At 44.3% G+C, this 25,115-nt stretch overlaps 1 protein-coding gene across 1 annotated transcript in view; it reads left to right on the top strand.

Moving 5' to 3' along the window:
* SYN3 (synapsin III) overlaps positions 1-25,063 on the top strand; it is a 183,902-nt gene extending 158,839 nt beyond the window's left edge. Inside the window, exons 8-13 of the mRNA XM_052789786.1 lie at positions 1,541-1,615; positions 4,984-5,086; positions 10,649-10,783; positions 15,821-15,905; positions 17,380-17,677; positions 19,175-25,063. Coding sequence (XP_052645746.1) covers positions 1,541-1,615; positions 4,984-5,086; positions 10,649-10,783; positions 15,821-15,905; positions 17,380-17,677; positions 19,175-19,307 — 829 coding nt within the window. The 3' untranslated portion in view covers positions 19,308-25,063. The remainder of the gene's footprint in view (positions 1-1,540; positions 1,616-4,983; positions 5,087-10,648; positions 10,784-15,820; positions 15,906-17,379; positions 17,678-19,174) is intronic.
* The last annotated feature ends 52 nt before the right edge of the window (positions 25,064-25,115 follow it).

Here is a 25,115-nt window from a genome sequence, read left to right as displayed (position 1 = left end):
TACATTTGGTATGCCAGGCACATTTTCTAAACACTGATATCCAATCATCTTGCCACTAATCAGACTCCAGGAGTTCTCATCAGTACTAATGGGATTCTGGATGCCATCTGCCACTGCAGGGCAATTTTCTGAACCTAAATGTTAATAAAGAGTGGTTCTTCCCATTGCAGAACTGAAAAACATAATCCTAAGAATCCCATGTCAAAAGAAAAAGAGAGGCTGAGGGTTGAACACTGACCTTACAGGCCATCAAAGCAGTCATAACAGTCAAAGCTTGAGGAGGAATCCATTCTTTTGCTTAGGAAGTAGGGCAGGAAGATGGACGTTGGGTGAAGGGAACAAGGGACAAGAGTCAACTATATGGAAACACAGTTATTCAACACAGTAATCATGCTCCTTTGGCCCCCCTCCCACTCCTTTAAATATGGTTACAAAGACCATTTAAATTTCACAGGAACTATACATACCACTTTAGAAGAGAAATGGAAAAAGGACTGCAGGCTGTCCCTCACCGGAGTAAAGGGGAATCTTAGGTAGTCAACTATAACGATCCAGGTTTATAGTCTAGCAGGACATCAGTATTACCACTGCTTCACATAGTTTTGCAAGTTCAGAGTCTCTTTTCCACATCATGTTGAAAAGGTGAGAGAACTGGCAGCGAGGGTTCCCAAAACCTCATGTTGAAGTGTTGGATCACACTTCATACTCGCCTCATAAATCTCTACCTAAATCTTCTTTGGCAAGGAGACTCTCCCTGGATGTATCCTGTCAGCTTGTTGACTTGTGCTAGCTTGTACACTATGCCAGGGTTATCTGCACAGTATTGTCACAGCAGGCTGTCCAAGGTCTGCCTTGTGCCCAGGGTCAAGAAAAGGAAAATTTTCACCCCTTGATGGATGATGGTGAAATCCAGGATTTGCCAGCAACAGTACCTTTTTTGGAAATTAACCATCAGTTGTGGCTAACGAGACTCCAACAATTTTGCAATTATACATTTTCCAAGTCCAGACATATTGAGCCACAGACAGGTCAATGAAAAGTCAGTGAAAAGAGGGTATAATCATATATTCTATGATACCAGTATGATTGAAATCAAAGTTAAGGAGACCCAGAATGTCAGAGCTGACATTTGTGAAGCTGCTCAGGCAGATGTTTGCCTGGAGAGTCGCTCTTCCATGGACGGAGGATGCTACCCATTGCAGAACACAAAGGTGATTATCCCAGAGATCTTCTACAGACATTTCAGCTCTCCTGGGCCTGATGTATAAAAAAAGTAAGTACTCACAGAGCTTGATGTGTACTCAAGATTCCTTGGAGATTTCCCTGTCTAACTCCTCATTCAGTTTTTCATGAGTCTGAACAACATATCCTGTATGGAGTGTTGTTGAGGCATGATTTGCAAAGGCTTCTGTGAGGAAGAAACCTCGCCTCATCCCCTCCTGTACAAGGACTGAGTCAAGAATAAGGACTACAGTATGAGGGAGGATGGGGCAGGAGTGTATTTTCATGTTCCGGTTATGTTTTTGGTTTGTTTTCCTAGGAGGACGTCCATCTCTGGAAACTGGAAGGCAAACACAGGTTCTGCGATGCTAGAACAGATCGCAATGACAGAGAGGTAAGGAAGAGGGTTTCAAGACAGTATTAGCTATTCTTGGGTTAGAAGGGAGGAATTGTGTTTCAGACTTTGGTTAATTGAGGGAAATGGTAAGTGAGGTCTCCCGGGAGGCTGGATAAAGGAGTTTAAAAGACCGAGTGTTTCCTTAAAAAAAATACTAAGGGCACAAAGGCAAACTGTCCTATTTTGGAGAACAGACTGGAAGTACAGCTAGAGACCAACATTGCTAAATCATTAGATCTTTAGTGAATGTAGCCACAGGAAACAAGACCAGCATGCTAAGGTCAAGCACATGAGCACAAACATGTACGGATAAAATCAGAAAGGTCACAGCACAAAACAAGAAGTAACAAGAAGTTATTCTAAGTACATTACTAATGAGAGGCAGACACAGAAAAGTGTTTTTCTTCTGCTCAACAGAGGGAAAAATCTGTCAGCTGAAGTGTTGAAAGCACTTTTTTGCACTAGTATCCCCAAAGTGGACACTGTTTTAGCTAAGGTCTTCGCACTGCTGAACACAGCAGAAAGAATTGCCTCAAGCATTTTACAGACTAAAATTTGCAGATTGTACTTCCGTATATTCAAATCACTGTGATATTTGCTAATACTGCAACTGCATGACATTGTTGACGTGGTAACTTAAGTTTTGCTGTAACTCCCAACTGTATTCTGCAGAACTGCTATCAAGTCACTTCTTCTCCATCCTATTTAAGTAGATTATTCATAGATTTATAGAATCCATAGATCACATGTAGGCACTCACCCCTAGTGAATCTAAGATTTTTTCAGATTATACCTCCAATTTGCCAGGATCACGATTAATTCTGACTCTGTCCAGGTTTGGGCACCACATCTGAAGAGAGATAGCAAGGAGCTGCAGAAAGCCCAAAGGACAATAAAGGGAACACTCAAAGAAAACATAATCAGCCTATGAGAAAAGCATGCAAAAATTGCAAACAATTGAAAAATTTTTCCACCTTTTTCAGCTAGCAGACCACTGATATTTTTCCAGTAGAGGTGTAAACTCATGCATAATGAATCTACGCCTGGAGTGCAGAGGTTCACTTTACTTCATTAGCTGTCACAGAGCTGGAAGAAGTTGTCCACAAGCTGAGCACCACTTCAATCCAAAGATGAAAAAACTTACAGGGCACAAGCTCTTCAAATATGTAAAAGGCTACTAATAGGGCATTACTCACTCCTTATATTACTAGTACAGTAGTGTAAGAAATAATGGGCTTAAATTATAGCAGAAAAGGTTCATTTGAACATTTCCTGTATTTCCTAATGGTAAGGATTGCATAGCACAGAAATGGATTGCCTGGAGGAGATGGGGAATCTCTGCACTCTTCTGGACCAGATTAAAGAAATGTCTCCTCTTTGGGGTACAAGAGTTGTGCAAGTGATCATCTAAGGTCCCTTCTGCACCTTTACTTCTGTGAAACAGGGAAGCCAAGCCAAACCCCAAATCAGATGCTGAAGGTGACTCTGCAAGACCCTAATAGGACTGTGGGAACTGCACATTATTATGCATCCCAGTTGTTTTTAACACAGCTAAAGCTAGAGAGACGAAGGGTAGACATTCCCTCATTGTAGTGTTGTAGGACTAAAACCCAGGTTCCTGCCAGCCTGGCACGCTGCATTTTGAAGGTTCATTTTATAACTGTAGCACCACAATTCACCACTCTAGCCTTATCCAGCCATAAATGCAACAAATCCCGTTGAAATCCATGAGCCGTCAGTGCATGCAACAAGGCAGGAGCGTGCAGAAATGTTCTGATGAGTAGGAGCAACCTGAAGTACCTACTGTACTGAATGGTAGCCCAAAGGATAGACAAGTTCAGGTAATACTAGGCAAAATGGCAGTAAATACTCTGCAAATGCTACCCCGATGCATATGCATAAATATGCTCTTCTGTCCACCCCAGCAGCCTTGCCGCCTCCCAGTGCTCACCTAGGGCCAGCAACGTTGAAGACGTAGCTATCAGGGTCTCTGGCATGGGCAACAATTCCCTGAGCTTGGCTGCTGAACCCAGACACGTAGAGACATCCCTCAGGAAGAGAGGTGGTTCCCACCACGGTGTCCCAGGGTGTGGGGCCACAGCAGTGCACGAGGGGGGCTCGTCATGCCTCTTGCCTGGCTCGTGGGGTCCATAGTTCTCCTCCTCCTTATGCTAGTGACTCCTCTTCGGGTTCTGTTTTCCTCAGGGGGACTGGGGCCTATGTGCTTGGTCTCCTCATTAGGGATAAGAGAGCACCGGTAGTCATATAAGCCATATTCTTGTTTCTTCCCACAGACATTGTGTTCGCACAAGTTGATCATTATATTGTCAAGCTACGGGGACTCTGCCTGGCTTCAAGGACGTAAGCTTGTTCTTTGGCCAGAACAGCTCTTTTCCCAGTCCCTGTAGGGTCTGCAAAATGTCAGTGTTTTCATGAGACCGTGGCCTTCCCTCCCCTCTCCGCATCTTGTCATAGTCCTGCTTACAGATCTGCTGTTCTGAGATTATTTTTATTGAAATGGTCAGGACTGCGGCACAGCTGCACAGGAAATAAAACCAGGCCACCTCATTCCCTCCTCGTTTCCACAGCGGGGGGATGCGGTCCCCCCATAATACACCTCTTGTCATTCTCTCTCCTCCTCTGGCGTCGGGATAGCTAAGGGGGTACCAGCTCACGTTCCCATCCTGGGACAGCTAGAGAAAAGGGCTGCAGCCTGTAGCTCTCCCTCTAACAAAACAGTGCCTGGTCCACATGATGGGACTGCCTGGCTAGAAGCAATGTCCAGGGGATAGAAGGGAGGCAGGAGACTGTTAAAGGATGAAATTGAAAGAGTAAATTGTAAAAAAGCAGGAGCTGCTGGGTTACAGATCAGGGAGGGGATGGCTACTCCTTGCTAAATTCTGCACTCGCTTTCCGATCTTATTCCATCCCCAATGTGCAGGATGTCTTATCAGGAGAAAGCTGCCTGCATAATGGAGGGCTTTCAGGCAAAGCCAATAAAAACGCTAAGGGGCGAACACTACTGGGAGATTAAATGAGCTAAATATTTATAGCTTGGCTAAATGACAACCAACTGGAGATCTGATGTAAACACCAAGGAAGGAAAGAAACATTTTAAGGTGGCTTTGAGGGCAGGATTGAAACAATCTGAAATGAAGGGAAGCTTTAGGCAAGATTCTTTTTTTTGCTCCATCTCCCTTGCAAGAGAGGGAGGCAATGACGCAGCAAAGCATATGAAATATGCCTTGTGATAAAAAGGGCTCCCGAATCTCTTTGTGCTCCTGTGGGCACTGGGACAGGTGGCTATATTTGGTGGATTACCTAATGACAGCTAATCCTAGGCCATGCTTCTGTGGTTTCTGCAGGTACAGACTCTGGGCGGACGCCTGCGCGGAAATGTTTGGAGGTCTTGACATCTGCGCTGTCAAAGCTGTCCACAGCAAAGATGGAAAAGACTATATCATTGAGGTGAGAGCATGGGGAACCTGAATGCAAGTCTCTTTTGGGAAGTGTATCTGCAAACACGCTCCCTCAGAGTTCACATGCACCAATGTGCTCGCTTGTCCCTGGGTGCGTGGTCCAGCAGTCACTGCTCCTCCGTGCCCACCTGTATCCTCCAAGTTGTGGCCCGCCGATACGCAAGAAACTGATTTAGAGTCCCAGCTAAACTGGCAGATATGCAGCAAAGTGTCAGGACTGAAGTGCCTTCATTTCTCAATGTCGACTGTGAAAGGAAATGGAGAGCCACAGACTGCTTGGCCACCCCAGCTTTCCAGCTGATAAATCCCCACAGTGCAGAATGCTACCAGCATGTGACAGATGCCTTCTTATCAAGCACAGAACAGCCTGCAAGTGCTGCTGGCAGCTTCCATAGTTTGGTATGTCTCTGCACCAGTGCCCCAGAACCATCCTTCCTAGGCTAAGCACTCGCAAAGCCGGTGCATCTCATAGCTGCTAGTAGGGATCAACAGCATCATGAACGAACATGCTCATATTCAGCCCAACCTGAATTCAGGCACCAGATGATGCTAGCATGTTAGTCATGTTAACCTTCCCCAATTATCTACACAGAGGTCCGGCAGGTGATTCAGTCCATTAAAAATCTCAGTTTCTCTCTGAATGAACCTGTCATTCTCCAATCACTTTAAAGGGAAATTCAGTAACAAAAATCCTAGCTGCATCTAATTTAAAAGAGTAAAATAAATGAGTGTAGCAAAAAGGTCCATAAGTATCAGGAACAATTTAATTTAAAGAACAGGTGTATTTTCTAAAATCTTTTGCCCGGACAGCATTCACTACAATAACAGACCAGCAAGACAAAGCAGCACAGTGTTACTATGGGCAGTGTGGACTACAAACTTTCGTGTTCAGAGCTAGACAGACTGTGGCTCTAAGAGCTAAAGTTCAACGTGCTCCTTGCCAGGCCAGGCGGCAGATGTGGGAGTGGGGTAAATAGCACGTTCGGGTCATCCTAACAGGGCAGAGAAGGAAAAGATGGCCAGAAAATCAAAGTGGAAACTTAAGAGACACTCTGGGGGAGAGAAAATCTGGCAAGTAAGCAAGTGCCTCTGTCACTATGTGACTCAAGAAGGCACAGCATCTGACCTGCTGTAAACTCCACCAACACAGGCCAGCTGAGGAAGATGAGCAGAGCCAGCCTATGGCTTCATGCAGGGGTGCTGACACACTGGAAAGCTATGTGTGGGAGAGCAGTCCCACCCGCTGAGGGTTGGGATGCTGATGAGAACCACATGAGCCCTCCAGCAACTGTGCATTCCTGCATTATGTATCCGCTCTCCGGGGAGCAGTGACCTGTCAAAGGCCATGTGATATAAGCGTGCTGCCAGCAACCAAACGCTGGCGAGCCTCCGTCTTTCCCGAAGTGATGGGGCCACGGCTGATGGGTCTGCTCCTGTATGTAATTCATCAGCATCCCCCAGAGCAGACCGTCTCCTTGCCGTGCACTTTTATATCTCTATGCACATGTAGCTAAGAAAGGAAGAGCAAGAAAGCAGTCTTGCTAGAGATGACTGCAAGGACATGTGGACTGTGTCCATACATGTTCAGATGTGAGATGTGGTTTTCATATCGCTGCATCGGTTCTTGCACATAAGCCCATGTACGTGCACACATGGCTAATTCTGTGCTTAAGGGTTATATGCCTCTGTCTGGGTATACCTCTGGGTTTTCACATCTGCCCCCGTGTGTGACAGACTGGATGAAAAGCACATCCGTACGCTAACAGCCATCATCAGCTTGCACACAGAGAGAAATGCACGCTAATACTCCACTCTCTGAGACCAAGGTAAAAAGCAATAGATCTAATATGACACAAATCAGAAGAAACATATCAACTTCAGATGGGTCATGCTGAATTATCCCAGCAGAGAACCTGATTGAGCAGACCTGATGTACCAATATCTAGCAGGCATTCAGACGCCAGGCTGATGGACGTTGTCGGGAACGGAGTAGAGCAGTGCAATACAAAGAGCAGAACAAAGCCAAATAGGCACCTTTTCTACTTTATGCAGATCTGAGGGCAATGCTGACAAGTAATTAATTGCCTCCAGCCTACACTCTGGGGTACTTTTCTTGGTCTGAAACTGATCCTTTATTTTGCTTTTTTCTTTTGATAGTGGGAGAAAAAAGTTATTTGACAGTGCGACAGTTATATTTTTCTTGGTGAGAAGAAACAGTGTGCTGTGACATTTTACAAGAAAGCACGCCTAAACGGGCTGAACAAATAAGGAATTTGCACAATGCAATTGCAGGCAGTAATTAATTTTCACAGTGCAAAGCAGTTCTCTAGGAAAGATTCACAGAGGTAGTGATGGGCAGTTCTATGAACTGAGATTTATCACAGTGGTTTGTTGCAAACAGAATCATCAGATTAAGACAGATGAGTTATCAACCCAGCACAAGAGTAATCTTGCACCCATGGTATTTGCTGTTACTTGAACTTCACCTTCTTTTCTTTTCCCATGGCAAACAGCAGAATCTAGTACGTTTCTGCCCTTTCAAAGCACTAGCACACTTATGTACCATTTTCATGGCTCGTATTGAAAACTTTGAAGAAATCAATAGATTTCTTTAAAGTTTCATTCTATTAAAACAGCTGTGAATTTAATGGTAAATGCTGGTACTTCTTTTCCTTCTGCTTTAATGAACTTTGTCACTTTAAGGAAATATTCAGCATGAATAGTCAGCACTTGATCAGAAGGCCAGATCCTCAAAACGGTGCAAGTTCAGTACCACTGTTAGCAGCCAGATTCTCAAAAGAGCTCAGCAGCATGTATGGTTTAATAATCTCCCCCCGCCCTTTTTTTTGGTAATCTAACCCTTTTCCACATGTCTGTTACGCTGACAAATATGGAGCAAGTAGAGGGCAAGAAAAATGATCCATGTGATTTATTCTTCCTCGTGCATCAGCTAAGCCCTACCTGCCATACAGCTAAGCTGTGTTACTAGACCTACGCCTTGCTGCCCTGCAAGAAGCCCTGCCTGTCCCTTTAGCACTGCCATATAATTTCTTTTGATATGTCTAATCATCTGTTTCCTTCCTTCCTTCCCGAAAAATCACCTAACACTCCGCTCTTGCACATCAGAGCATGGAATAACAAGTCCAGCCTTCAGGCCTCAGTGTCAGATAGGCGCAGGGGGAGGACCGGGACAGGGTTTTCCTGAGTCTCTTCTCTGCCCAGCTGCTTTCCGCTCCCCCCTCGTACACCTTATCAGGCAACAGCAGCTGCATCAGGAGCAGCTACTGACCTTGGGCAGCTACAAAGGCCAGGTCCATATGTGCCAACATCTTCTTGTCTTGCCCAGCTGTTCTGTGATCTCCCCAGGAAGAGATAAGTGCAATCTGTCTGTGATTCATGTACCCCTCTCAGCCGTTTGATTTATTTCAGCATTAGCATTCACATCTGCCCAGTTCCCAGAGGACAGACAAGGTGACATCTCATGCTCCTTTTCAGTTCAGTGGCAACCAGCTGCGTCATCTTGCCCACAGAAATCACTGCCGTTTTCAAAGGCCTTCCCTTATGCATGTGATTGTTCATTCCCGTATTTGCAGTCTCCCACAGCTCACGTTCCCCTGCCAGACACTACACAGCAGGACAGCAGACACCATCATCCCTGGTGTACCTTCACTGGTCCGGGTGGGACCTGCTCAAGGGTGTATTGCCCCTGGTGCCTTTGTTTCATGAAACAGCATCTTCCCCTTCCTCTCAAGCCACTGCTGCCACTGAAATAGGGGAAAGCAGTCCTTAAGATGGGGAAATGAGGGGTTTGGGGTGTTTGGACCAGAGCTGTATCTCAGTTACTCACAGAGAGGGTTAGGGAGTCGGGAGCTAGGCTTGGCTGGCCAGCTTGTTAGCAGAGTAATGGCATCATCTGGTGGTCAGACAGGTCCCTCGCACGGCGCCTCGCAGGGAGCTGGGAGACCTCTTTTCTCACGCATGGACTGGAATTGCCAAATGAAATGGGAATGCTTTTAAGGTGGGAGTGGAAGGGAGAGAAACCTGCGCAGGAACCTGCTGGAGGGCCCTCAGGAGCCACTGGCTAGTGAGACACAGATGGGAACTGGCCGTTCCCTGCCACTGCTAGGAAACATCGCCTTTCCCCACCTCATTTTTTAACAGAGAAACAGTGAAGTGGACAGTGGAATGAAAAGCCACTTTGTGTATTTAGCTGAGCACTGCCATCTAATTTTCTAACCTCCTCCTTTCACTCCCTGGGTCAAGTGGGCCATGGATACAAACACCAACTCACTCTTCATGCAAACCCCAGTTAAACCTTCCTACGCCGCTTCTCTTGTGCTCATACGACACACCTACAGAAAAGAATCCAAATTAATAGTTATTCTGCAAGAAGAGACTAGAATACAAACTCGATGAACTCACCTCACTGATTTCCCTTATTTTAAATCTGAAAAAAAAAAGGGTGCAAAACTTTCCATTTCACTCCAAGAGTGGACTCTTGCAGCCTTGCCAGGGTGGAGTACACTTCCGATTGTTATCTGAGCATGAGTCAGTCCTTTTCTTGAGCAATGCAACCTTTAACTCTGCATTTCCAGGGTTTTTAATGTTTGGTTTAAAAATAAAAGCAAAATAAAATAAACTTTTCCAACCCTGATATTTTGGTACAATTATATTTACTCCAGCTGAATCTTAACTTCATCATAGTGCAGTTCTTCCTGTGGGATTTAGCTAATGTTTGCAAAGCACTTGATTTATGATGAACTGTTGAAAATTATGTTTAGCACTGCTATACAGCTGAGGGTCTGCTGTGCATTCGTTATTATTGTTGTTGTCAGACCATTTCTTACCTCAAAGACCCTTTGACAGTTCTCCTTTCCCCATCCTCACAGTCTTGCTTCCCAGCTTTCCCCAGCACAGTTGTAGTACTTGCTTGGGAAGCGGTCGTATCGCAACAATATCAAGAAGACAAGCATAAGTTTACTTTTCTGCATTGGGTGCTGTTGTTTGGGTGAAGTCCTATTCATTACACATCTGTGGTGTTTATTTCCCCTCTCAGGGTGCAGTGCTTTGCATTGATTAATTCCAAATGTCTTCTGGTTTCCTCCAGACCCTGTTGCTCTCTTCTCCTTCGGTACATGTTATTTCCCTTCTCCTGTGGCCTCTTCTGTTGCAATGTCACCCCCAAATACTGTGGTGCAATGCCAGAGAGACCTCATCCATCAGAGGCATCTCCTCAGGACGTGTGAAGAAGCACATTTGTGTTCAGTTGTTTTAGAAAGCCTCCAGCCACCAGAAGTCTTGGCTTGGCTTCCAAGTTGTGAAGTGAAGGAAGATGGGGAGTAGGGGGAAGTACATGCCATTTCCAAAAAAAACTAAGTGATATCCCACACCTAGGAAAGTCAAGCATGTTTCAGCATGGAGGGGAGTGGTGACTAGAGGTGTTGGCAAGGCCGTGGAGACACAAAGCAGGTTGGTGTGAGAGGTGAGTTGAAACAGGCAGAAGCCACCAGGAAACCTCCTTACTAACTGTTGTTTTTCCCTCCTGTGGCAGGTGATGGACAGCTCAATGCCCCTGATTGGGGAACATGTGGAAGAGGACAGACAGCTTATAGCCGATCTGGTTGTTTCCAAAATGACTCAGCTTGTCATCACTGCTGGATCTACGCCATCACCGCTGAGGCCTTGGGTATGAGTGAATAGAGACCTTATGGCCAAGTTGTTTTACTGAACTTTTTTTTCTCTTTCTCCTCCCTGTGGGTGTCAGGTAGTCAGACATGTCAGTGAGTTGAACAGTCCCATATGGGAGTGTACTGGATAGATTGACTCCTGCTCCTCCAAAGAAGTCTTACATAGACTCTTTGAAGTGGGTGCCCCAAGAAACACCTCTCTCCCCCTTTCCCTCCTTCCATATAACTGTGGCATCACACTGGTAGTGTGGGCCATGCATCTAGACATACTGGCTTGCTAAATTCATAGATTCATATTGAAGCCAGCCATTTTTAGAGGTGCTTGTAATGCCCAACTCCATCTCCATCTAACACCATCCTTCAGAATAGGTTTCATTCCAGTTTTTGCATCCCTGATGAAAATCTGTGCTTCCCAGAATGGAAAGTGGGAATCTCCACCAAGAGTTGTTCCATTCCTTACTGCAGCCTTTCTTCTTTGGGGATGCCCTTCACTCCCTTCATCGGGGGGAGGCCTGACTAATGCTGAATTCATATAAGAACCTGTCATTTTTGCATTTAAACTGACCCCTTAATGCTTCTTGTGTACATTCATTTTGAGCATCAAATGCATCTAACCTTAGTGCCACATTTCCCAGTGGCAGTTCTGTATAAATGAAACACACCAGAACATAATCTGTGTCTCCAGGTGTATGTGCTACACCTCTTCCAGTATCTAGCAGGGACCCAAGAACGAAGGTTTGAGGACAACAAATCTATACAAAAGAAAGGACAGGAGAGTAAACAGGCTGAGGGATAACAATGACTGCAATGCACTGGAGCAGTTTCCCTTTCCACTTGAGACAAAAAATGGGAGAAAGCACTTTATGGCTCTCTGCCTTTGTCCTATGACAGCCCACTCCTGCTAAACCAGATCCCCAGCATGAAGAGTATTCAGGGTAACTCCAAACCAAGTTTTAGCTAGAGTGAGGGTGTAAACATTTAATAGACACTAAAAATGCTTTGAGGCAGGGAAGGGGATACAGAAGGGATAGGATTTACTCTGGCCAAAGTGAAATCAACAACTGCCATCTGAAATAACCAAGATATAGAGTGTATAAACTAAGAGCAAAGGGGAAGCCAACAGAAACTGAGAACTTGGACAGATGCATCTGTTTCCTATGTCTGTAATACACTGGTACAGGATTGGATTGGATTACAACAGACCTAAAATAGGGTCAAAATAAGAACCAAAAAAATGGTCTTGGAGGGATAGGCTGTCAAATGGAAGAGTTAAATAAGAAAAGGGTCTTCATCAAGAATACAACCTACAAATATCTGTATACAAAATCACGAAAATCAAAACCATAAACATGTTAACTAGAGTGTTTTGCTATAGAGAAAGACCTCAGTACAACGAACAATGCAGAAACTGCACAAGCTACTATTACTGACATAATGCTATAACACATAGTTACAAATGTGCAGAGAGAAGTAATTACATGTGACACTGGTGAGATGCAGAGCTAAAGCTACAGGTGAAGACTTCCACAGAACAAAGAAAAATAACAATTCTGAATACAAGGACAGCAATACTGAATACATTGAAATATGAACCCTTGGATATCCTATGGGTATGCACAGAATATCTATAGATTTTATTGGAGCTGTCTATACTAGTCTCTGGATCAAGAAAAACTGAGAAATCATGAAACTGAGTGCACAGCATTGACAGAGATGGAAGAAGCAACAAGTCATAATAATGTGACACTGCAGCTATCAAGAAGCAAGTCAAATAGCACAGTGGGACAGCAATTCAGAGGGAGTTCCCCATCTCTGTAGGTGTCTGCTTCCTGGAACTGCAAAATTCAAGCACGATAGGAAACAACACCCTGAACTAGCCTTAAGAAACACCCAGGTACAAATTCAGAAAGTGAATATGTACCATTAGGTTTGATGTCCAAGGGACAGATGTGATATCAAAAAGTAACAGTATGACACAAGCAGTTAGAAAAGATAATTTTAATAAAAAAAGAAAATTAATCAACTACCTGGCATTAAAATTGTACGGATGTTATTTGAGAGACCGTTGTTTTCCAGAATGCGTATATACATTTCTGATCTGCTCCTGAACCAGGTATGCAAGAAATAAACTTCTAGAGTTAAGTGGCAAAGTGATAGAGGACATTCAAGACAAGCAAAAAAAAAAAAAATTTCCAAATTTGGAAATCTGACATTTAAGAAGACCTTTATGCACCATCATGCAAATAATAAAAGGGAACGTAAAAAGGATGGAAATTGATTTTGAAGAGCAGATAGAGGCAAGAATGAAACAAATACTTTGAGTTCATCAGAAGATGGAACTGCACCAAGAATTGGTGGGCTCTATGGATCATCCAAAGTTAAGGGAGAAAAGGAAGACAACAGGGACAGTGTTGTGACTCTAGTAAATTTAATTGCTGGAAGTGGGGAACTTCTTAAACTAGGTATAGTTTTTCCTGATCGGAAAGACAGAGGAGAGAACAAAAACAGTGATTAAATCAGTGATGACTGATACCTTTAAAAACTATTAAGCCCTCAGACCCAGATGGCTACATCCAACGAACCGAATTTAGGAAGTGACCAGGCTGCCAAGAAAAAATGTGCCATTTCACTAGAAACAGTTATTGCTCCAGAGGACTGGTGTAGAACAAATACAAAATATACTTTTAAAAAGTTGTAAGAGTAACGTAGAAAAATGTAGACGAGTCATGGACCTTACGAATTATCTCAGACAATAATTTAAAGAATAACACAGAAGACTAATAAACGAACAGAAGCACGGCTTAAGACCATCTACGACATTATTTTTTTTGTGAAGAAAAATGTCCCATTAATTTCCTTTTGATTCTTTTCCCCTCATTTCTTTGAGAATTCTTTCATAAAGTGGTAGATAACAGGCAATCAGTCAAAATAATGTAGCTAGACTGCCAAAAAGCCTTAGGCAAGGTAACAAACAAGAGCTACTAAAGAAAGCAAGCAGGGAGGGGCTAAAAGGCAAAGTTTCATTGTGGAGCAGAAGCTGGCCTCAGATAAAGACATAGATATGAGAGATGTTAATTCTTGCAAAGTTAGCAGAGAGAATATTTAAAGGACGCTAAGCCTGGTCGTGTTGATAATTGGGTTGGTTGAGCCCAGGACAGGATAAGATGTTAGTGACAACCTGGTTTCATGGTTACAGCTGCGGTTCTCTCCTCACCTCTCTGCTTCACCTCCATCCTTTCCCCTCACTGTTTCCCTTCCAAAGGCAGACCTTGGGCTGGCCCTCACCCCTTCATGTCTGAGCCTCAAAATCCTGTTTTGCCTTCATCTCTGAGAAGCCTTGGGTTGCCTGTAGGCAAAGGCTGTAGAGGTGAATATGAGATCCAATTCCCCTTCTTTGGCTGGTCTAATCAGGATGTCTTACAGCATTAGGAAAGTAAATTTCCACCAACACCAAGGTTTAGTGTCCCAAGCTATGTAGGACTAGAAGCCATGAATGGAAAATTCCCAGATTTTCCTCCCTGTCCATTTGCAAGTCCCAGATAAATACTGTAAAATATGGGCCAGCAACCTCATCACATTTATGTTAGTCACTTGAAACTCATTTCAATGCTTCCAACTATGAAATATTTCTTCCCATTTCCAGAATCACTTAGCTCATTCTCCTGGTCTTCCAGGAGCCTTGAAGACCCTTTTTTCATTGTGTTCTCCATGTAAATAATCCAGCATGTACCAGCCTATCTGTCTCCATCTTCCCCTGCTTTCATAAACAATTTTGTGCAATAGGCTTACTCAGACTTTTGTTAACTTTGGACCGGCCTTTGTGCAACAGTTCTGTGTTGCTTAATCTGTTTATTAAAATATCTGTCAAAAAGAGTAAACAGTGAGAGAGAAGAAAGTGCAGATGGCACCAACTTATTTGCATTAGTCAGGACCAGGGATGGCAGTGAAGAATATCTGACGGAGCTATGTATGTTAAGTCACCACAACAGCAAGTGAAACTCCCTATGGAAGATTGAAAGGTAAGCTAAGCTGGGGGGAGAGAGAGAGAACATAAACAATCCGTAGACCTTGCAAGTGGCACTAGCCATTCCCCTTGAGGAAGACTTTGTCGCATACAGGCTAATGAAAACCATTGCTACGCCTATGGTTGTGTTGACAAGGGAGAAGCAGGAAATGAGGATGCAGGAGAAATGAGCTGGTGATGTATACAGAGAACCCAGATACTGCTTCATCTGGAATAATGTAAGCAGACCTGCCTCTGGCATCTGCAGAAGGAATCACAAAGCTGGAAAGAGAAGTGGGTGATGAAAACAATTAGGGGCCTGGAAACATTCCCATGGAAGGACCGAAGGGATTCAGTCTCTTGGCTTTAGAAATGAGGTGAATGAGAGAGAGGGCAGTAAAGGTTTGCAAGCAAAATAATGACTGGCCTAGCAAGGGCAGGTTGTGAGAACTATTCCCAAAACTCAGAACAAAGCAAAGGAGTTAGCAAATGGGAAAGGCAGTGAGGCTGAGAGCTGAGCAAGACTCAAAGGGTCTGGGTGTAAATATCAAAACAAAATATCTGGAACTGATGCAAAGATTTTGTGGAGCAGATAATAAGCTTCATGTTTCAGGGTTGAAGCTGGCCCTTGCTTATTAGCAATCAAGAGGAGACCCCTTAGGGTAAAGAGCTGATTGCTCCATAGATGTTTCCATGGTTCATCCCTCCTTCCTTCGGAACATCTGGTGCTGGCAACTGTCCAAAATGGGAGATGGGACTAAGAGACCCCCTTGGGCCTGACACATTTGGTAATTCTTGATTGCCTAAAAACCATTCTAAACTGTAACTTCATTGTTATTCCCTGTGAGCAAACAACTCCTGTGCTCTTTATTACTCAGCTCTCCATTTTAGTCCCATGAGATTTTACCAGCCAGATGCAGCGTGTGTGTGTATGTGTGTTTAAGGAACACTTCATGACTCTGCAGTTCCTGTACTACCTCAGGGCTTCTCTTTGGGGACTCTGTATTAACTGGAATGGCTTTTTTTCCTCCAGCCTCCACAAGTTCAGCCTGCGTCAATGAAATCTCAGACTGGACCTCAGCTTGGACAACTGTCCCAACCACGGCCTCCTCCCCAAGGTACAGTTTTTTGGGTCCCATGACAGTGCGGACTGTGAAACCTAACAGTTTGCCTTCTAAATAAAAGCTATCAGGATAAAGGTTTCACTCCTTGTTCCAATTCACTGACAAGCAGGCAGCAAATTCAGTGTGCTGTCAAAGCAGCTTCTGCCATATTCCACAGCAGCTCAGAAAGTGGGATGAAAATTTGATACAGATCCAGTTGATACTGCGGTAGGATTTGGCTCAGCAAAACGAGGCCACATGAACTGGCGCAGGATTCCGGGCACAGAGTGTATTTGTGTTTGCATAAAGCTGTAGTGGCTACAGGTGTTAAGAAGTGATGGGAAGATGTTAGTGCCTGGAACAGACACCAAGGTAATGATGCCAGGATCCTTGATCCATCTGTCCAGGTGTTCCCCTGTCAGCAAGAGCACACCCCCAGCTCCTCCTGACAGCAGAAGCAGGTTTGACTCATGTGGCTTGGTCAGAACAACAGGTTTGCTTTATTGTCCCAATTTACGCTGAGGTGATGAGGCACAGGGCTGCCCACTGGGTACCCAGACCACACCAACCACTCAATTCATATAACCGATTAGACCCTACTTCTTGCTACCTTTGCCCCTTCCTTTCTCCACCCCAACCTCCTACCAAATTAACACCCACCTCTAATTACCTGTGACCTCATCAGTCGCAGTTTTGGTGTATCCAAAAATTTAGTATTTATGATACCAAATGCATCTATGTAATCTTGGTGTTACGTGGTATTACTGATATGAATTGTTGGCCTTGCAGGATACTACTCCCCATCTGTCTCCAGTACTCCCCTCCAATTCTCTGTGAAGTTTTTTCTCACATAACTCCCCCTTGACCAACTGTGAAATCCAGCCAGCCCTCACAACGCTATCTGTAATTTTTGTCAGCTTCTCACACTGTTATCTGTCATGTCCAGCAATTTCTCATGTCACTTCCAACTGTTTTCCACATCCTCTTCAGTCCTGAGAGTCTGCTACCAACATGGCTGAAGCTACCTGCTGACAATGCTGGAACAGGTGTATGGATAGCGATAGGGTACGCAGTCTCACATCAAACTGCTGGGCCCATGAAGGGACCACTGACCCAAACCAGCAGATTCAGCTTTCATCTCCTGCAGAGAGTTGGTTCTCCACCAACTCTTCCTTCCCAGTGCAGGAAGGGCTTGCCAAGGACAAGAAATATTAGTCACATGGAAGAGTACAGCACGTTGAAGTGACTCCCTTTGGGGAGAGTGGCAGAGCTTCTTTAGTGAAGGAGGTAGAGAAATGGACAACAACTCTAGAGACATGGGCATGACGCCAGTTTTAGGCCTACAAGAGAAGTTTTCCCTTATCCTTCTGCATGAAGCTACTCTGAAGAGTCTCTCCCCTTAGGAAAACCCATTCTTCCACATAGATGCTCCTTGCTTGTTGTCCACCACATGCAATTCCTCATGTTTTTGTCTACATCTCCCTTTCAGGCGGACCACGCCAGCCTCAGGCATCTCAGCCTCCACGGACAAACGCACCTCCACAGCAGCGGCTCTCTCCTCAAGGACAGCAGCCCCAGAGTCCCCAGTCCACTTCACCTCAGCAGCAAAGGTCACCTGGATCTCCACAGCAAGTCCGATCGGCAACTGGGTCCTCTCCAGTCCAGCCTTCCAAGGCAGGTGTGTTCCCTCCACAGCAGCCTAGACCTCCTGCTCAAGGCCGGGCTCCTAGCCAGCCAAGCCCCACCGAAACGTCCAAGCAGCAAGCCACCCCACACCCGCATCTGAAGTAGGTGCTCTGTTAAACTGCTAATATCTGTAGATAGTAGAATAAGGCTGTCAAAAAAGTACCCTGAGCTGACATGAAGAACGTATCACCTGTTGTCAGGCAGTAGTCCCCAGGGACAAAGGCCTGGACAACTGCGAGTGACTTCAGAGGTATATAAGCCTGGGCATAGCAGGCCACCATTGACATGCTGTCAGGAAGAACAAGTTGTACTCGACATCTCCACGATTTCACATTCTTCCTCTTGTTCATGTGCTCGTTGTTAATCGTGTTCTCTACCCCAGCCATATCAACACATCTACTACCTTCCCAGCAGGGTGTACACTCCTTAAAGGCTGTAATCAGCACATTATGGGCCAGAAAGCTCAACAAGAGTCATGCCTTCGCTATTCCCTGGATGCAGAGCCACACAAGGTTCTTCACCAGGCAATTGTTTGCAATTGGCAGCAAAAAGGCAGGGGGGGCAGGGGGAAGTGGAAGTGGTACTACTTACATATATAAAATTCCAGACGGTGACTGTATGTTTAAGCGCTCTTCTGGAGCAGAGCACACCACTGAATTATTGTGGATCTTTGGTAGCAGCCTTTGCTCCCACCCTTCATGGAGCATATCTGGCTGGCACTGTGGTAGGAAAGACTGGCAAAAAAATGTTTGGCGTCGACAAAAAGTTGACACAAGAGCAAATTGGTATGAACAGGCCAGAACAAAATATAGGCTAGGAATGAGAAGACAGTTTCTAGGCAGCAGAGGAGTGATGTTCTGGAACAGGCTTTCAGTGATGATGTCTACATAAGCAAGGCAAACCAAGAGCAGTGTAGTTAAGGATCAAAATGTTGGTGCTAAGGATGCAGTCGCCACACTATACATGTTTCAGGTACTTTAGTTCAGAGTCTTGTCTTGTGCTGAATGCCTATTACTGACAGGAGAAACCACACAGTGACAAAGCATGGTAGTGGGGAAAATCGGGATACACACCCAGCAGGAGCAGTGTGGCCACCATAAGATCTGCATAACACAGCTGACAGTCAGAGCAGACGTGCCAGGGAGAGCAGGCAACAGCACACGTTGCAGGGGACATGGCTACCAACTTGCTGAACCTCTCATGCTCTCACATCTGAAAGGACAGGACCATCATTCATGGTACGGCTGATGAGAGACAGGTGACCCTCAGTACGAATCCAGTCTTCTGTATTAGTAGCAAAAGGACTTAACTGTTCCTCACAACAGTCGCACCAAACGGCAACTGCATACTTTTAGTCAGATGTTTTCATAAACACTTACTAGTCTGGACGGTGATATTGGAGCCACCTGCCCGTGTCCCATCCTCTTCCACCCCCCCCCACCTCCGCCATTCCTAGATGTCTTAGCATATGGAGATTCTTCTTGCTAACCTTTCCTTTTATCCTTGAATTTGTCTGTGTGATGGAACACAAAGCATCAGTAACCAGCTTTGAACTACCACCTTGTCCTGCTGAGTCTGAATTCTGTTTTCCATTTCAGCAAATCACAGTCCCTGACAAACACCTTCAGCATATCTGAATCATCTCAGCGGGGAAATGCCAATGAAGACGAAGCAAAAGCTGAGACCATCCGCAACCTGAGGAAATCATTTGCTAGCCTGTTTTCCGATTAATAGCCCTGCAGCTGGATCTGTGCTTTTGTCAGCCCTTACTCTTCATATCAGCGTACCTGACATCATCCTGAAATACACTCAATGGTACCCAGTGATTTACAACTAACACCTGGGTAAAGGGAATTTAGGAAGCTATAGTTGTTTTAATACAAAGAAAATATTCTAATAACAGTCTGAAAAGTGACTATATAAACGTGGCACTATTTCATTGGTTTTTGTGCATCAGAATCACATCTATTCAAATGACTGAGTTGTAAAGCAAATTTTACTCTTGCTAACCCCTGTGGAGTCAACAGAGTTATAACAGTGCAAACTAGATTTTATTTCTATTTGTATATAGTCAATACAATTGCTAACTTCCAATTACTGAATCCTTTTTGAGGCTGAGCTAAAAAAAAATATAGGCTTATTTCAGAAACAGATGTGCAAAGACAGAGTCAAGAATAAGTATTCGTTGACTGATAAAGTGAGCATGCTTGAGAATAGAAACACAGTGAACTGTGGAACTTCATGATACCAACTTTATAAAAAGTCACTTTTCAGAGCAAAACTACATTCAAGTTAAATATGGTACCAGGCATCAGTAAGCGCCAAAGCTCACATGAGCAGGTCATCCAGATGGACTGCTGGTTTGTTGCAGATCACTCTGCTCATAGCAGATAAAACATCTCTGTTTCATGCCTTGCATTTATGTTCCCTGCACGTGATTCCTGAGTTCTGAGAGAAAAATGTCCTGTTTTAACCCTGTAGCCTTAGCTCAAAAATAACCTGAGAAATGGGCCTTCCACACGAAAACCAACTTCTTCCCCTGCCCCTGGAAACACGAGAGTTCATGTTCACAGTTCACACAAATTCCAGACAAAACCCAGCTAAACTCCCAGCACTTTGGTGACTTGGTCACATCTGGCTAAGTATGTCCCCCAGGAATATGCTTAATTAATAGCAGAGCTGATGAAGTGCACATACTGGTGTGCTGAGTGTTCCATAATACCGAATGGGCAGAGAGATGGAGTGAAATCCTGTCTCCCTCCTTGAACTCCCATTGACTTCACTGGGGTGAGTGCAAAATGAATGCAAGGTGACAAACCTGCAATAGAACAGGAAAACTATCCTTTACAACAAAACTCCTTTACAACCAAGATGAGCTGGGGTCCATCCAGAGACACCAAGCCATGGGAGGACATGTATGGGATTGCCCCAAGCAGGTAATGATCAGTATTAGTCCTCCCCGACCACCCCCAAGAATTATTCTTCCAGAGAAGACAGAGATGGATCTTTGCCAGACGTGCTTTTCGTCTAAGCCTGCAACACAGAATGAAGCTGTGTATGAGCACATACATTAGAACTGGGACACGGCAAAAAACAGGAATGACACAAGCTACATTCATGATTGAAAAAACTGCCCTGGGTAAATCAATGTATCTATGGCTGTTTCTACCAGCTGAGAACCTACTCATTGCACCATGCTAGTTCTGTTTATAACACACCTAATGCCAGTCCCCATCCCACCTCCTCGACTTGACTTCACGTTTTGTCAAGTACTTTAGTCACAAACCGTGCATACAGCTTCAAGGCCAGACTTTTGGCTTTGTGCTTCCCTTAGCAACTTCACCCTGATGACACTTAGAAATGCCCAGGGAACCAGGGAGGTCAGTAAATTAAAAACATTTGAGCCAACGGCAGAGATCTTTGCTGTCACTTAAACAGGGAGATCTCCAAAGCAGCAAGAGCAACAGCAGCATTTGCCATCTTGGATCTTACATTCACTGGTGGGAATAAACTCAAACAAGCAACTCCTTCCCGCATAGCACCTGTAATGAACATCTAAATCCAATGCAGTCATCTGGACCTTGTACGACCTACCCCTGAGCAGGCCTTTACACATATAATGGCTTTCGTGACCTGTGCACTTTCAGGCAAGTAACAGCATAGCTTTTCCAGTTTGGAAGGCTCTCAAGAGACTCATCTGGATCAATGATTTATACCTCAAGTTCAGTATTATAGAACCACCCTATTCCCTGATGATTTATCTTTTTTTTTCTTTTCTTCCCAGTTCTGTGTTATCCTTCCAGGTTTGCTAAGCAGTTTACAATATAGCATCATAATTACATGTCATTGTCTGAGAAAAAAAACAGACCCTGCTGTTTTGCAGTCTCCAGGAGCAATAAAAGAGTGACAAATGGCCTTGAGCAAGCACTGTCCCACTGGCAAGAACAATAGCAGATTAACAGGCTCTACTACATGGAGAGGAGGTAATACAACTCTGGTGGGAGAGAATTTCCTTCTATAACACTTCCTTCAGCATGGTTTATGCCCTTCCCTACTAAACGGTCACCAGAGATGCAAAGACAGAAATAAAAGTTTACTGCCAGAATCCTCAATTGCTCTATCCCCTGAATCTTTTTATGTCTCTCTTACCAGTACAACCTATACAAAAAATAAGTAACTAGTGACTAGTATGGCATGGCCCCATAAATCGACCCCAGTTCATCACTGAAACCACAACGGTTGGATCATTTGCTGATGCTGCATTTGAACACAGCAGGGCTGTCCTCCAATGGACCACAGTAACAGGATAGCACTGTTGACTAGATACCCAGCAGTGACTCAGATCTCTCCATTTGCCTACAGCTCCCAGCTGTCATCTTTCAAGGGACAAGCAAACAGAATGGCATCTCCCCTCCTCCTAGCTCCAGCTTGCAAAAACAACTAAAAGCAACAGGCACTCTCAGCTTAACTTGGTTAATCCTACAGTTCCTGAAAAGCATCTTCAGTTCTATGCACAGAAGCGCTTTAATGAAAACACCGCGTTGACTTCCTAGGTTAATGATGAATCATAGAACCATAGAATGGCTTGGGTTGGAAGGAACCTTAAAAGATCATCTAGTTCCAACCCCCCTGCCATGGGCAGGGACACCTTCCACTAGACCAGGTTGCTCAAAGCCCCATCCAGCCTGGCCTTGAACACTGCCAGGGATGGGGCATCCACAACCTCTCTGGGCAGAACCTCTGCTCCAGTGCCTCACCACCCTCACTGTAAAGAACTTCTTCCTTGTATCTAATCTAAATCTACCCTCTTTCCGTTTAAAGGCATTACCCCTTGTCCTGTCACTACTGCCCTTGTAAAAAGTCCCTCTCCAGCTTTCTTGTAGGCTCCCCTCTAGGTACTGGAAGGCTGCTAGAAGGTGTCCCCGGAGCCTTCTCTTCTCCAGGCTGAACAACCCCAACTCTCTCAGCCTGTCTTCATAGGAGAGGTGCTCCAGCCCTCTGATCATCTTCATGGCCCTCCTCTGGGCTCGCTCCAACAGGTCCATGTCCTTCTTATGTTGGGGGCCCCAGAGCTGAACGCAGTACTCCAGGTGGGGTCTCACCAGAATGGAGTAAAGGGGGAGAATCCCCTCCCTCGACCAGCTGGTCACACTTCTTGTGATGCAGCCCAGAATACAGTTGGCTTTCTGGGCTGTAAGGATACATGGCTGGGTCATGTTGAGCTTCTTGTCAATCAACACCCCCAAGTCCTCATCCACAGGGCTGCTCTCAATCCACTCATTGCTCAGCCTGTGTTTGTGCTTGGGATTGCCCTGACCCATGTGCAGCACCTTGCACTAGGCCCTGTTGCACTTCATGAGGTTCACATGGGCCCACCTCTGAAGCCTGTCAAGGTCCCTCTGGATGGCATCCCCTCCCTCCAGCATGTCAACTGCACCACACAGCTTGGTGAAACTCTATACTGTGTCCTATAAATGTTCCAACAGTACACTTCAATCTACAACTATGATGCTCACACACTAGATGTTGTGGCTAGCAGGAGAGTCACAAATGCATCATCGTGTATTCAGATTATCACCTTTGATGTAGGGTTTCTATTCCAAAATCCCTACAATCTAACAAAGCAAGAGAGAGAGGGAATACAAGGGGTATATTCTCCATTTTTATGAATGGGGAACTAAGGTAGATCCAAGAGGTATGTAGGTACCTAAATATAACAGCTGGAGTTAGGGGCAGTAAGAAGGCAACAGAAAAGTTGGTGAATAAAAGTTACTTTTAAATCACAGGGCAGACATGCCCCAGAGCATGCCTTGGGATCTTTCTCACACAGCTGTGAAAATTGAGCACCTGGTCAGAGCTTCCCTTTTGTCCTGCATGATTTAATTTTCTTCACATGGAAGCCAGGAAACATGAATAGATTTGTGTGTTTGGATCCAGCCCAAGAAAGAGCTGGGACACAGCTATGACACCCACTCATATCCACCACCTGGAAAATTAGTTTACATTTTGCTGTTTAGATACAGACTGAGAAACACCTTGACTTTCTTGTAGTATCTAGGTGGGGTATTTCAAGAGAAATGTCACTTATGTTCCCATGCAACTAAGAGTCTTGTATAAAGCTAAGGTTCAGAAGAATAGCAGTCCTGCTCATATCTGCAGCGGTATTTTCTTCTCTTTCACTAATCACAGGCAGGTACACAAGACCTTACACCTTCCACATGACCCAGTTACTTCTGAAGCATTTCTGCAGCACTCATCACAAGGACAAAATGGTGCAAGACCAACGCAGTGTAGATTTCCCTTTTCGTTTTTATAGTCAGTGGAATATAAAGAATCACTGTAAGCTCTAAGAGGCCTGACTATACACTTCACTTAACTGAAAATTCTGTTCGAACAAGGCAATTCAACCACTGCAGGCAAATGTCAAAAATTAAGGCTAATCTTGGTATTGAAGTGAAACCACTGTCCCTAAATACATACTCTTAGGTGTTTAATTATGGGAGGATTTGCACTGGTATGCCATTGCTGTGAAGTAGAAAAGGGAAGAAAGAAGCAATACACCTTTTGACAGCAAAATAAAGTATTATATTTTACTTCCACCGGAGTTAATGGCAAAACTTCCTGACCCTACTGAAGTCAGCTGACTTTATACAAAACAAGAAGATGAATCACTGAAATATCACCTGAAAAAGCACATAAGTATTATGGACTAAATAGCTTGTATTCAACAGAAAATGTCATTCCATTTCCACTGCTGGAATTTCAAAAAGATTTTAGAAAATAGTATCAGCTGTCACAACAGTCATCAGTACCATTTACATTTATAGAAACACTGAGATCAATCCATCTTAAAAAAATATGTAAGAAATGAAAAGTTCTAGCAAAGTTTAGTCATTCCGGTCTTCCTTTAATTGAGCTCCAGCATCAGCCTGCAGGTATCGTCAGACTTTAACAGTGGTCTTGTTAGTTGCTCAGTAGTTAATACAGAAACACTTGAAAGGTGCTCATAACATGCTATAACACATTTCCTCTTGGCAAGATATATTTTGATACTTAAGTAATGGAATTAAATGGAATTTACTGCAGTAAAGTGAGAATTCATTCTGCTTCTCCTGCTGTGATCCCATTTCCACTGCAACCAGATCAACTTATTTAATTCCTTAAGTAAGTTAGGCAGGAGGAAAGATTTATTTTTGCACCAGTTTTAGTTCACATACAGTAAATGCAGCCATGTACTACAGCTCCTTATTTGTAAAGTCAAGGAGAAAGACAAAAGTTTTGCTGCTGGTTCTTTGTAAAATTGCTCTGCTTCTGTTCAGACTTCTGAGTTGCACTGTAGCATGACTTTACTCAGTTGTTTGTAAAACGAATTGATTTGTGTTCTAATATTTCCATTGTAAAGAAAATCCCTTCCCTGTATTCTTTGTGTATTAAGTAACAATACAAAAATGCTTTTTACCTAATAAAACATTAAAGGAAAAAGGAAATATCATCTTTGAAAATTTCCATGAACGCACATCTAACAGTGGTAGTATCCTG

Source organism: Harpia harpyja, chromosome 6 (genome assembly GCF_026419915.1).
Source record: "Harpia harpyja isolate bHarHar1 chromosome 6, bHarHar1 primary haplotype, whole genome shotgun sequence".
Classification (NCBI taxonomy): domain Eukaryota; kingdom Metazoa; phylum Chordata; class Aves; order Accipitriformes; family Accipitridae; genus Harpia; species Harpia harpyja.
The sequence above is the reverse complement of the archived record's forward strand: the minus strand, read 5'-3'. Positions and strand labels throughout refer to the sequence as shown.